Consider the following 14,273-nt stretch of genomic DNA (forward strand, 5'->3'; position numbering starts at 1 on the left):
TTGTATTAGACTTGGCCACCCCCCTTTTTATCCCTGTTGTCATCTAGGCACATGAAGAACCCCAAACTTGGAATGTTTCCTCTGCTGCAAGACTTTATATTTCAACCACTGCTCTTCCCTTTTGATTCTCTGTGCAATTAGCAGAGCCCAACTCTGGGTGTCCACAACCGCTTAAATGCTGGGGCAGTCCAGCCCATGAGGATGCCCAGCCCCTTGCAGAGTCCTGAGATGCAGTGCCTAGCTGCGTAATAAGTGCACCATCTCTTTCTGAACGCTTTCCCCTCAATGGAAGCTCATGGAATGCATGCAGCACAAAGTTAGCTTCAGATCTGGACTGAGACTTAAGGTGACTTTGGCATGTGTACCATTCAATAGGGGAATGTGATGCCATAGCTGCAGATGATAAATGTGCATGTTCTTGGAAGATTTCTTTACAGTCCTCTTCTTAAATCAGGTTTTTTTAGTGGAATACGTTGCTTGAAAAGTCAGAAGGGACATTTAATAGATGTGTTTCTATACAGCGTCCATTTATAAAGAGCTCCCAGTTACAAAAAACGATGTACTTTCGAGGTGCAGAATCTATTGAAAGTTTTTGTAAGTGTTTTCCAATGTCTTATAATTTCATGTTTAGTTGTATCTGGACAGGAATGTTGTCATGGGCTGATGAGTGGTCAGAGATGTGATATCTTCCGCTTCTGCACCACCATGCCATCTTGCAATTCTGGCTGAGTTCGTTGATGGTATGTCACGATTCCAAGCTCACCTGTAATGTTTCCTCTGTGTGCAGAGAGGAAAGATCTTCATTGCGGATTTTAAGATATTGGAAGGCATACCTGGAAATATATTGAATGGTCATCAGCATTACATGGCTGCTCCCTTGTGTCTTCTCTACCTCTCACCCCAGGATGAGATGATACCCCTAGCCATCCAGGTAAGGTGTTGCCAAGAACTTTGAAGTTTCAAGACACAGGTACATTTTTTTCAGAATGTGAATAAATATAAGTGATCAGCTTTCTGAAAGAATGTGTGAGCTGTTACTTGAACGATGTGGACTAATAGTTTTCCTATTGGCTCGAACCAACACAACCCTTTATTGTCACAAAGGTTTGCCTTTATGATGAAGGACAGTGTTTTGTACTATGGACCTAGTCTTTTTCTGTGTTTGGGATTTTTACTATGAACAGTTCTATAAAATAATTTCCCCAGAAAACATAGATGGCTTTTGACTGATTGAACAAAACGAAAATATGAAAACAACTCGGTAACCTCACTCTAAATCAAACACTCTTCTAGGCACTTGCATTTTTAAGCACTAACAGCCTCATGCATCAACCCAAAATCCAGTCGGTAAAATACCGATTCGGTAATAGCTCCCGGTATTAAGTAACAAATACCCAATCCCAATGCATCAACCCAAAAGCAGAAATCGCTATTTAAGGAATCCTTAAATAGCGATTCTTTAAATAGGGATTCCTTAAATACCGATTCCTTAAATAGCGATTGCATTTAAGGAATCCCAAAGTGAGAATCCTTAAATGCAATGCATCAAAGTTAAAAAATTAGCGATTTCGCTAATAGGGGGAGCAAATTACCATGAAGATGAACTGCATGGTAATTTGCAAAAACTTTGAAAAATGCACTTTTGTGCATTTTTCAAAGTTTCATGTTGCGCACATACATGCCCTTAGAGCATGTGTGTGTGCAACATATGTGCACATATCATTTCCAGGGGTGCAACAGGGTGTCCTTTTGACACCCTGGCACCCTTGAAAGTGCTCCCGCTATTAGCGATTCGGTAATACCGAATCGCTAATACAGACTGGCTTTACATTCATTCCTATGGGCCTCCAAGCCCATAGGAATGAATGGGTAGGTATTCCTTATTACCGATTCGGTATTACCGATTCGGTAATAAGGAATATTAAGGAATCGCTATTTGAATAGCGATTCCTACATGCGTAGCCTTTTGGTATTCCTTATTAGCGATTCCTTATTTTTCGCTAATAAGGAATCGCAAATGGCATTGTTGATGCATAGGCCCCTATGTGTTTTTACATGTATCCACAGTGATCTATATAAACGACTATTACAGAATACTATTAGGCAATGCAAATGTATTTTCCTCAAAGCCAATTTCAGTGCACATACCTTTCCCATCTGTGCTCTGCCTCTGAGCATGGGAAACATCGTTTACATCGCATTCAGTACACCGCGATGCTGTTACATCGCAGTCGTTACAACGAACGCGATGTAACCACGCGATGCCATTACAACGCAAGTCTTTACATCGACTTGCGCTAGATGGCGTGCTAACATTACAAATAGTGTAGTTTACTATCCCAACACCTTCCCTACTGTTAAGTGGACTGGAGTTGGAATAGTAAATTACGCTTTTCTAATGTAAGTACGCCATCTAGCGCAAGTCGATGTAAAGACTTGCGTTGTAATGGCATAGCGTAGTAACATCGCAGTCGTTGTAACGACCGCGATGTAACTGCACGCGTTGTAATGACTCGCGTTGTTACGTCATACATCCTCTGAGCATTGCCCAGTATCTATGGCTGATGTACTTTCTTTGTAAGCTGGATGTTGCTTTTCTGTCAAGAGACAATGTCTTGCCCTCTTCTTCTTTCTATTTTGTAGGTGTCCTTCACATTTCTCAGGCTCTTTGTTTCTCTTTCTTTCCTGTAGACAAAATCATGGGCATACACGTCTATACACTATTAACCCCAAAGCAAAAACCTGTTTACAGAATGTAAATCAATTTTGTCTGCCTTCAAGTAGAAAAAAAATGTATTTTACAAGAGAACCCTTTGGCTTATCTTGTGCTTGATTCATAAGCATTATCCTGTGAGTACGCTGATTTACTCCTCAATTGAAAGAGAAGGTCAATTTACTCATTGCCCAAAACAAACCTCAAGAAATGGTTCCTATGAAATCGCAGCAAGACACGTCTTGATTGTTCTAAAGGCTCTTGCTTGTCGTCTTTAGTGTACCAGGGTCTCACAGCGGACTGAGTCCATATGAGTGGATAGTCACCTAATTTTAGAAGCTCTTTTTCTGAGAGCTAGCAGGCATCCAGTGTCTGTGCCCCACTTTGCTGTTCGTTTAAAATGTGTTTCTCACAATGGGCTCAGACCATTTGTAAGCTGTCACTTTCTTCTTGTGGGATTTCTGAGAAATCAAGAATGTGTAATGTTAGAAGGTTTGCAATGTTATTGGCATTCTGTTTCAGTAAACATCATGCAAACGTTCCCTGAGTCTAATGTGCCGTGTCTCACTCTTGAGCTAAGTTATGACAGAAGCTGCTTGATCTGTAACCAAGAAAGTCCAGTAACTAGCTCTTTGGGCATCTTCCTCTGCAGCTAAACCAGACCCCAGGTCCAGAGAATCCCATCTTCCTGCCGAGCGATAATGAGTGGGACTGGTTGCTTGCCAAGATGTGGGTGAGGAGCTCTATTTTTTCCACCCACCAGGCTCTTACCCACTTCCTGCGTACGCACATCTTTGCAGAGGTGTTCTGCATTTCTACGTTGCGGCAGCTCCCGATGTCTCATCCGCTGTTCAAGGTAAGAAAGACAAATCAGACAGTGCAAAGAGGCTGTTGATTCCATGCTCAATAAATGGACATTCATTGGTCATGCTGCCCTGCATTGTTGGGTACAAAACATCAAGAATGATTGAGATTCTTGGAGGACTAGACATTAACAGGGTATATAGCTACATGTTATAGAAGAGCAGAGGCAGTGAGGATATAAGATCTGTTTGAAGCAACCACTGTGCCTGTGTCTTTAATATCTTCCCGGTCTCTCTTTAGCTCCTGATCCCCCACCATCGCTATACTTTGCATATTAATACTCTCGCCAGAGAAGTCCTTATTGGACCAGGAGGATCCTTTGATCAGGTAGGATTTGATTTCATCTTTGTAGACCAGCTCCGTTGATGGCATCCAAAAGAGGTCATGATGAAAATAGATAACATAGTAAACACAGCATGGCATGTGATATTGTAAAGCACATGTTCACCCTTTGGTCTAATGAATAGATGTATTTTGCTACTCAGCAGCACTTATTTGATTGACCTCTGAAATGCTAAGTGGAACATCTGGTATTCAACCCTATGACGTCAAACACAGATCAATGGTGTGGATGCATTAGTCCACTGAGCCACCCGACCCTGCTTGAGGAGGTAGATGGTGGAGGAGTACAGAGTTCTGAAAAAATGAATGGGAACTGCTAGGAATGAGATAAGCTTTTTAAAACCTTTATGAAATATTCTTACTTGGCCTTATTGAACATAATTACACAGTGCATCAACCTGCAGCCTTTTCCCACAGGCTACTAATTATTTTCTCTTTGTTGACACATTGTTATGTGAGCGCCATCCTAAAAAAGAATCTTCACAGTCCCCACCAAACATATACGAACTCTATATAAATGATGCAGGGTAAGGAATTCTTGTATGGTCTTCTAGAGGTCTCATGGCCCCTGAACATAGACAGGTGTTTGTACTTGAGGAAAATAAGCTTCAAAGATAACCAACATCAGTACTTCTTTCTCTCCATTCACTTTGCTTGAAGTAGTTGGGAAGCCCAAACAGTGGATTGGGATTCAATCATTGTATTGGACACGTCTAATTGAAGTGAAATAGAACATTTCCATAATCTATCCCTAATATCTGAATAGTTTCTGGGTGTTTTTAGGTCTCGCCTACGCAGCGCACATGCGCTGCATAGGCAAAAAGACCTTTAGCAATGGCTTTGGCTTTTCAGCAAAAACGTGCACGCGTTCCATTGCCTTCAATGGAAACATGTGCACGTGTGGTGATTCACTTGCGGGAGCGAGCGGCACCATATGGTAGCAATTATCGCTCCCGCAAGTGAATTGCACAGGCCCCTCTGCTCCACTCTGCTGCCGCGCGCGCTTGTGCTTCTTTTTGTGCACGTGCACACAACTCCCGGTCGCGGCCGAACTTCTTGCTCGCGATCACTTTTGCGCGCACCATTTGCTTGTTATGTTCTATCACCAGCATTTGTATAGCGCACTTCTTCCGTTTCTGTAGCCTCAAAGCACTCTCAGGATTATATGTGCCCCGTCTGCATGTCTGTGGCTTTTCCCTCTAACTCAGGCTTTCATTCTTCCAAAGTCAGTAAAAAAAAGAACCATTGAGTTGGGTAACAGTAAACACACATTATATATTGTTAGTGCCCGTAGACTCGTGAATGCCCACTCTACAAATACATCCCTGTTCAAGTCTAGTTCTCACTCCTTTCCCTTCATCTAGCCATGCTGAAGGAAACCGGAAGCCATTGTGGTACAGTAACTGAAAGCTGAGCTATCAGTGCGGTGGTGAGGAGGGTGCAGTGTCCGAGGGTGCATGGCTGCACTTCACCTACCGGGCGCTCTGGTAGCCCAACACCATTACATAGAGTTAAGCATGCAGTAGTGGATAGTCGTGGTCATGTCCGGAATGGGCGATACATTTTCTGTTCAGTAAAGACAAAGTGCAGGCAGGGACACGCCCCAGGAGCTGGCAGGGCACGTGGATGAGTGCGCCAGTCAACTTGACTCTGGAATCCTTTCGGTTGCTCAGGGCTGATGCTTTCTTTTGGTCACTATTAAATCCTAGCCTTACCTTTGCGCACCCTTATACCGGCCCCAATAATCCAACTTAGACCCAGTTTATTTAGTGACATTTTAAACAAATAAATGGAACTGGGGACAAGGCGTTATACTGCGTAGAAAAGCTTCTAGGTAAGTGGAGCCTGCCGGAATCCGACTGCCTAAACAAGCAGCAGCTGTCCCTGGATAAACACTGTGGGCCAGAGGCCCATCTCTGCCTGTGGCAGAACTTGGTTCTTAAAATAGTAAATATAATCCTAGTTTTGCGCCTAACACCTTCTCCACTTGTATCCTTGTTTTCTGTGCTTGTATGAAACTCTTACTTTGTAACGTCGAGATGCTTGTAAGCTGAAAAATAGTTTGTAATTTAAATGTAATGTTATTTTTGTGGATGTCCTCGTTGCCGGAAGTGATAAAACAGTTATTTCATTAGATTCTTGTGGCTGGAAAAGTGACTGCTGCATTTAGGGATCTGCAAAGCTCATATAATGTCGGAACATACCATTCACTTTGTAGAGCATCTTGGCGCTGAATAACAGATGTTTGTTACCCAACAGTACTCGTTTTATCAGCTTCGGCAGAATGAAAGGCTGAGTAGACCTATCGAGATTCAGACCTGCGACCATGAGGTCGAACACCGATTCCTCAACAGGACGCATCATTCCATTGAGCCACCACACTCTGCTAGTAGCAAACTGTAGGAAGGTGGATACCTGACTATGGTTACCCCCAAATTTTTGCCTAGTGTCTAGCTGGTTTTTCGACTTAGTTGGCCTGAGATCCTGCTATTCAGGATCTCAGCCTGGCTGTTCTCTCTTTAAAATGGACTCCATGTACCCTAGGTACATACCCAATTGGTTGGATCACCCTGTCAGCCCCTGTACCAGTGTACACTAGGTACCCAGGGCATTGGTGTACCCAAGGCCTGCCAAGGGCTGAAGCATGTATTATGCCACCCCAGGCTTGGCCTAACAATTTGACACAACTGGCTGATCACTCAGCTGGGGTAAGTTGGTGTAATCACCTCTTACTTAGGTGTAGTATACCTATACCTAACCTTAAATGGGACACCTGGTAACCTATAAGTCACTCCTATGGCAGGCCTTAACAATCCTGAAGGCAGAGTGCTTGGTTCCATGTGAGATGGTGCTCTGGCATGAGCTGAGCCTGTCTGCAGTGGTCGGAACAACTTCCTTCTACTGTTTCCAGATATCGTCATACCATATACTCTTAAGTGCATTATGAACCTCGCGGTTAAATGCTATCTTTGGTTTGGCTTTATCAAAACATGTCGAGTAAGGTGTCATACGAATTGGAATACTAACCCCTCGCCAATTCTGGCGACGGGGTTAGCATTCCACCCTTCTAGAGGGACACGACATGTACAGTACCTGAAACCCGGGTAAAATCAGACATAGCCTCAGCTCCACAAAATGGATGCTGCCACCACAGACACAAGTCTGCCCTCCTGCTGCTGGGAGTCCTTCCAGCTTGGGAGGTGTGGACAAAGGGTTTCCTGCCAGGAGAGGTGCGTGCACCACCCCAGACAGGATTTTGTGTATTGGTCAGGTAGGGCTTGAAAGAAACCAGACATGCCTGTGGCTCACAAGGAGCCTCGGTGCATATGCCAGTTCAAACCGGTCCTGGGGCACACCAGTCCCGGGCCTGGGGCGAGCTGGACAAAGGATTGGGGGTGTAACCACCCCCCTTCCTGGTCCCACCCTTAGGGAGGGACCTAGCAGGTAGTCCGGCCCCTAGAATCCGCTTAAAGGTAGGAGCTGTGTCCTAAGACTTCAGACATCCTGGAATCAACTTAACACTAAGAAGAAGACGGGAACTTCGACGCTCTGCTGCACAGAGGACTGAAGCCAATCTCCCCTGTGGTCAGGGAGTGACCACCTTGCTAACGCAAGCACCATCCAGCGAATCAACGTCTGCTTTGCCGCCGCCTCCCGCCGGAGCCCGAGCCCAGAGACTGACAAGACCTGGACCTCCAGACCTCTCACCGCCCGATCCACAGTCCCTGAAAAGAGGAGACCCGTGGAGGCACCGAGACACGTGGAGCCAGCCATCTTGGAACGACTACGACAAGCTGACAAGTGCAACAACCGAGGCTCCCTCCAAGTTGTGCTTTGGGATCTGAGAAGCCCAACCCCCGAGCAGCATCTGCACCAAAGGTGAGCCCTCCAGCATCTCCACGATCTGCGTGGGGCTCTTCTGCATTTTGCCACTCGACGCGCCTAACCGGTTGCTGGCCCGCTGGCTAGTGGCCATCTTGGCGACGAACTCTACAAAATACACTGCTGGTCTGGTTGCTCCAGACTGGCCCTTGCTCCCCTCCAATAGAGCAATCCCTCTGACCTTGCTGGTCAGAACCAACAGCTGATTTCCAAATCCTCCTTCAATTGCTTTTGCCAAGGCTTGTTTGCTTCGATCAAGTCGCCGACACCGCCGACAGCGAGAACCTGCGTGGGACAGCTCGTGAGCCGACTCCTGGACGTCGTCGACCTTCAGGGACCACGTGGCTGCGGAGACAAGCTACCCCTCATCACCTGTTTGCACCCGACATCGCCTGGTACCCACCTGGTGCCACGCTGGTCACTGGCTAGTGACTGTGAACACTGTCCCCTCTGCTTACAGGTCTTCAACATCTCCGATCCACTCTGGGATCCACTGCATCTCTCCCGGACCGACCGCCTGCAGCATCTTTGTCTTCAAGCTCCACGGAACAGATAGAAGAAACCCGACGCACTTCGAGGCCTATGCACCCGCTTCCTGTGGGTGAGGTAAAGCTGGCACACCTGTGCTCAAGTGTAGTATTACATCTCTAGTGCCTGTGTTCCAAATCTTGAGTTCCTAGTCCATCCGGAAGATCCTCTTTGCAGTAACTTTGTACTTTTTACGCACCCATTGAAACCTATGGGAGCACGCGTGTGACTATTTGCTCTGCACACGCCACCCGTGGACCTCCTGGTCACTAACTGACGTTAGCTCCTTGTAGGCCCAGCGATTCTAGAGGCCCTAGGCCTTTTCCCTTTTCTGTTCGTGGTACTTATACCACTATTTTAGTATATGGTTTGAGTGGCCACCAGGGCCTATCCATATAACGTGCAACTTCTGTGTATTCTGTGATAATCTTGTTTGACGATTTGTGCTCCTGTGCTCATAAAGAGACTAGGGGTTACTTTGAGAAATAAATACATATATATTTTGAATATATATCTGTGTGGTGTCCTTTCATTGGTATAAAAGGGGGTTGCATTTGGTAAAACAGCTGGCTTAACACGCTTCACGAGTTTAGCCTCAAAGACTGCTTAGCCTACGCTACCACTAGGGCAGCTAGTCCGAAAAGGTTGACTTACAACCACACCATAAGGGTTGCTTGGCAAGGTACAAGGTGATCACTTTAACTAGTGAGCATCATATACCAGGCCAACTTCTCACACAAACTGAGCCCAGAGCCAAATTAAACTGCACAAGTTCACAGATCTGTTGTATCCATTCACTGTGGTTTACGATTTCACGCCTTTGTGACATTCAGATGTGCACATAGCAGCATTTAGGAGTGTAAGTCAGATTTGCATTCCTACATGACGATGTTATGATGTGTGTCAGTAAATGTACTCACGGTTGTGGGCACAGCAAGGGTCGGGGCACCTGCAAATGTACTTGGGCGTTTGTGGGAGTTTGCAAACCTTTTTGCAGCAGAAAACAATTTGGCATTTATTTCATCATATGCATCCGTTTTCAGAGTGGAAAAGGGTTGTAACACTTCCAAATTACGGATAAATGGTAAATGTTTACATTTATATGACCCTCGAAAACGATCCCCACCAGAGAAGAGGACTATACCCTTCAACTCAGTGCATAATTTGCAGAAGCATAAATGCCAGAGCCCAAAGTTTTTCCAGAAGTCTGCCGCTGCCAAATGTTGGGGTTGCTGAATTCCAAGGCTGTCTAGTCCTGTCTCCCCTTTTATCCAGCGCCACACACTCTCGGCCCCCACATCTCAATCTTGCATGTTTTATAACCCCCTGCTCTCTGCCTTTGGGACTGTTTTCCTTTCACTTTCTTCTACTTCTTTTCCACTTCTCTGCGTTTTTATCTTGCTGTGAGTCAGTCCGATGATGAAAAGTATGCCCGTGTCCCGAAAAATGAGCGCCGGTGGGTCCCTCCTGCAGCCAGCGGAGCACATTAAGCCCTACAGTAACATCCATCAAAACATGCATGGAGCGTCAAAAACTATGATGCTCAAAATTGTCAGCAAATCTTCAGAACCACAAATAAGGACGTAGAACGAATTCCTGGTCTCTCGGTTCATCTCACAGGTGTTCCACCGCTTCCCCTATGATTGGACTTTCTTTTCACATTTCTCCAGTATTTGGAACAACATGCGACTTAGTTCAAGCGTACCACAGCCCTGCATTCAGAAATGGTGTGCTCCAAGGGCACCCCAAATGTTTCCATAATGTACCAAACGTGAAGACATGGCCTGCCTGCAAGAAGCAAACGGGATGAAGTGCCCAGCTTTGGAAAAGGTGCCCAGGGATTTTCCTAAGACCAGTTGGGAGGTGTGGCTGCATTCCACCCTGTTCTAGGCTCACGATCTCAGTAATGGCATGTTGGAGATTCGACTTTAAAAAGAATACATAAAAGGCATTTCCGGGTCATGCTGTTAATTATTGAGCAACAGCTGTTCTTGACTGGTCCCATGTGGCGCATTTTCAGAGAATATAATATATTTTCTAACTATTCTAGACTTGTGAGCACACTCTAAACGATGGCATCTCTGATCCTATTGGTGAACTGCGGACAGGCAGACATTTTGAAAGTTGGGAAAAGATAATCCTTTCAGGGTGTTTCTTTAGACACCACCTATGTTATTAAAGGACCCGTACTCCAGTACAGGAGCCGCTGTCTGGCGAAAGGCCGCACCAGGACCAGTGTTCATGCAGACACATCTTCCACAAAACTGCAGGAGTGTGGAGTAGATGCTGGTATCGGAGCACTTTTACACACGTCTGTTCAGATGTGTGCAGAATTGCACGAACCGTTGATATTGCAGAAATGTTCCATTTCTCATCACCATTTGTACACTTGATTCGGTGGGGAGCCGTGTAGCTCATCCTCAAGTGCCGACCCCTAAAGGAATCGGTCAGCAGTCGCGCAGCCGGCTCTATGATCGGCCATTTAAATGCCAGACTGAATATCTTTGGGTTCTTTTTAGGTCAGGCTTGACAACACAGCTGTCGATTGTGATGGAAACTACCAGGAGAGGGAGTTTGGCTCCTCCCACATGTTGGCAGCAGTGTTTACACGATTTGATGGGGCAGAAATCGTTTGCTCATCAAAGAGTGATTGTATTGTATTAATGATTTGACAAAAGTGCTTTGAAACAGCCACTAGGAATGTGTGTGAAGCGCATTAAACTAAACTAAATAGAAGGGTAGGCTATAAGCAGCATTTTGTTGTTAAACGACCCTCATTGTATCTTTGAAACGATATTTAAAAGGAGCACAATGTGAACGAAGCGACCGCCGTTAATAACAAACCCACTGCGAGTCCCTGACTCAGGGCTGAGTGTGTTAATGGTTGTATTATGACAAGTCTCTTTGGCTTCAGCCTGTGATGCTCTCCAGTCGCAATGAGATTAGCGAAGAAGACGCGGAGGAGACCGCGGTGACTGCCAATCCCTCTGTTTAATAATACCTGGCAGGGTGGCTAAGGTTGGATTACCCTTCAATGAATGCGTTAATGATGAACGTGTTCTGAGGCCCTCTCTACATAAAATGTCCTCCAGCGTCCAGAAACTCATTGCTCATGTGGCCTTCGATTGGAGGCGCACACCAACAAAGAGAGCTAAAAGGCAGGGAAGTGGTTAGGCTGGTGGACTTCCAGCGATGAGCACGGCCTGCCATAGGAGTATTCAGCAGGTCAGTTTCCTCAATTTGGGAATGACCGCTTGGCAGAAGACTCCAGGAATTATTTGGGAGCCTCCACGTCTGGAATTCAAGTTGACAAAGATTTCTATTGGAAAGACTTCCTGGCAGAAAGGTTTTTGGAACTAAGGGCCGATTCACTAGTCTGAGATTTGTCCCTGGTAAAACCTACCCACCAATTCCAATCCCTTGTTCTCTCCTACATACTCATTCCTTTGCCACCTCGCCCTATGGTAAATCTTAAAAGCTTCCTAATTTCTAGTTATTCCAATGAATTCTAGGAATACTCTGAGGAACAAGTTCTAACAGCCACAGAAAAGGGCAATACTGCACTGCGGTGCTAGTTAATTGGCCTCCTCGCTGTCATGGGATTGGAAGAAGGCCACAACATGAGAAGTAAGGATTATTGATAGTCATCATTTCCAAGCAGCATATGAACACAAGGCCTTAGTGTCCTCAGTAGCATGGCCATCATAGCTACCAGAAGATATGCTTGCCCATTACTGTTCCTCCTTCATGTTGCTGTTCCTAATTTTTAAGACAACTCAGAAAGGCTACAATGTAGACAAGCATTAGCATAGCCAATAAGTCTCGCCTTGGGGACCTTATAAGTGTTTAGCCATGCAACGGTTGATGTTGTTGCACCAAGGATATTGTGCTGCATAACTAAATACTTATAAGGTCCCAAAAGCGAGACCTATTGGCTATGCCAATGCTTGTTTATAGGCTGTAACCGAGTAGGGCTGCTAATCCTGAAGCAAGAGCAGTCTCAGCAGTCATGACTTGGAGGTTGAATGCTTTGCTATTTGTGATATTTTACCTATATAACACCACATAAACCTGGAAAATAAACTGTCCCAACTCATAGATACTTTGCATATTCTGGCAAAATCTATTTGTCCCCTATCCTTTAGGTGGATAGCTCATAACCTGGACAGGAATCAGCTACTTTTGACCAGTAGTGCCCACTTGCAACCTCCCATTGTGTAAATTAGAGTAACTCTTGTCCTTCCTTTCAGATTACCACCACCATGGCATCTGTAGTCCGGCTTATGGCCTCTTGAATTTGCCTTGCTCATTCATAAATGTATATGCCTTGTAATTGACTATTGTGCTGCTCTGAAAAGCATTTACTACCATTATTTTTTTGTACTGAAGCATTCAACAGAACATTTTACATACAATACCATATTGGTCACTTAAAATGATGGCACACTGAAGCAAAACATATAATATTAATCTAGTGCTAGCACTAAACTTCAGACACAAAATCTCATATACAAAGTGTGATATAGAAAAGCTTCAACATAGCTATGTACGGCTCCCACCATTAGCAGACAACACAGAAACACATTAGACACCACTCCAAACGATAGTTACTAAAGAACCTGGACACATCCTCAGTGCTACTGCTTCACAAAGAACACATTCGTCAGAGCCATAGTCACACCCTAAACAGTCAAATAAACTACATCATTTGTAACTCAAACTCAGTCTATCTGTAACCAAGGCAGCTGTTTTTTTCTGTCCTGGGGAATGTATTGATAATTGGATAAATCCTCCAGCAGCAACTCTGTGGCTTATTATACACCCAAAGCTAGATGGGTAGAACATTGGCTCACACTCTAGAAAGAGTAGACGAGAATATCCAAAATGTATAAATTGTTGACTTTGGTCTAGGAGTAAAACAGTCAGGAGCAGCCTAGAAAAGGGACCTAACCAGAAACTGCAATTTTTATCCCCAGAGCACGGCGATTGGTGTAGCGGGTCTTGCTGAGCTTATATCGAGAGACATGCAGTCTCTGACCTACACTTCCCTTTGCATCGCAGACAATCTCAAAACCCGTGAGGTTGAGTCCTTGCCCAACTTTTACTATAGAGATGATGGGTTGAAGATCTGGTCAGCCATCGAAAGGTGAGACATGATTTCCCGGTCCCTGGTAGTTTTTTTGTTGTTTCCAGTGATGGGTTATATTTTTTTGAATTTTTACAGCATGCCTTGATCAAAAGCATTGCACGTAAAATGTGAATTGGACAAAGTCCGTTTGCAAATAAAAAATAATATATATGATTGAGAGATTGATACCAAAATTCAAATGAGACACAGCAGCCAAATAGCTAAAAAGAGCGAAACGTCATGTCTAAAAAAAAAAAAAGATTCAACCTGTGTAAGGATGGAGGAACGTAGAAGAAACATTGATAATGCCTACCACAGCTTGAGACTGCTGCTGAGAACAGCCAAGTTCTAGAGAGGGCACTGCAAGCCATTGGCAGAGTTGTCCCCTCATTCCATTTTATTGTTATGTTTGATCATCTGATTTTATTTTACAGATCATTGACATTAGCTGTGCTTGTCCGGTTGACTATGAACTACTACTCCCAGAATGCATTAGGTTGTCAAATGAAAACTAAGGGGTGGTAATGTAGTGTCCAAATATCCTGGAGAGGTAGGTAAACCAACCAAAATACAGGTAAGGAGCAGATCAAAAAGGGGTTAATGGTTGATAAATATAAGATCAATGATGACTTAAGCCTTAGTAACGATGTCGGTCGGGGTTGCCTCCAATTGAAACCGTTTCCCCACCTTAGGTCAGCGGTTCTGAATGCCGTATTACAGTGCGACTGCACATGGTGCAGTTACAAACTCCCACTTCCCCATGGGAGCTTGTGCGGTGGTGGAAAAGCCTGACATGAAAAGCCTGTCGGAAACCAA

General features: G+C 44.8%; 1 protein-coding gene across 1 annotated transcript in view; it reads left to right on the plus strand.

The window, feature by feature from the left end:
• LOC146780373 (hydroperoxide isomerase ALOXE3-like) overlaps nt 1-14,273 on the plus strand; it is a 325,955-nt gene that overhangs the window by 274,928 nt on the left and 36,754 nt on the right. Inside the window, exons 7-10 of the mRNA XM_085638942.1 lie at nt 788-931; nt 3,366-3,569; nt 3,818-3,904; nt 13,306-13,475. Coding sequence (XP_085495068.1) covers nt 788-931; nt 3,366-3,569; nt 3,818-3,904; nt 13,306-13,475 — 605 coding nt within the window. The remainder of the gene's footprint in view (nt 1-787; nt 932-3,365; nt 3,570-3,817; nt 3,905-13,305; nt 13,476-14,273) is intronic.

The sequence above is a fragment of the Triturus cristatus genome, chromosome 12, assembly GCF_964204655.1.
Source record: "Triturus cristatus chromosome 12, aTriCri1.1, whole genome shotgun sequence".
Taxonomy (NCBI): domain Eukaryota; kingdom Metazoa; phylum Chordata; class Amphibia; order Caudata; family Salamandridae; genus Triturus; species Triturus cristatus.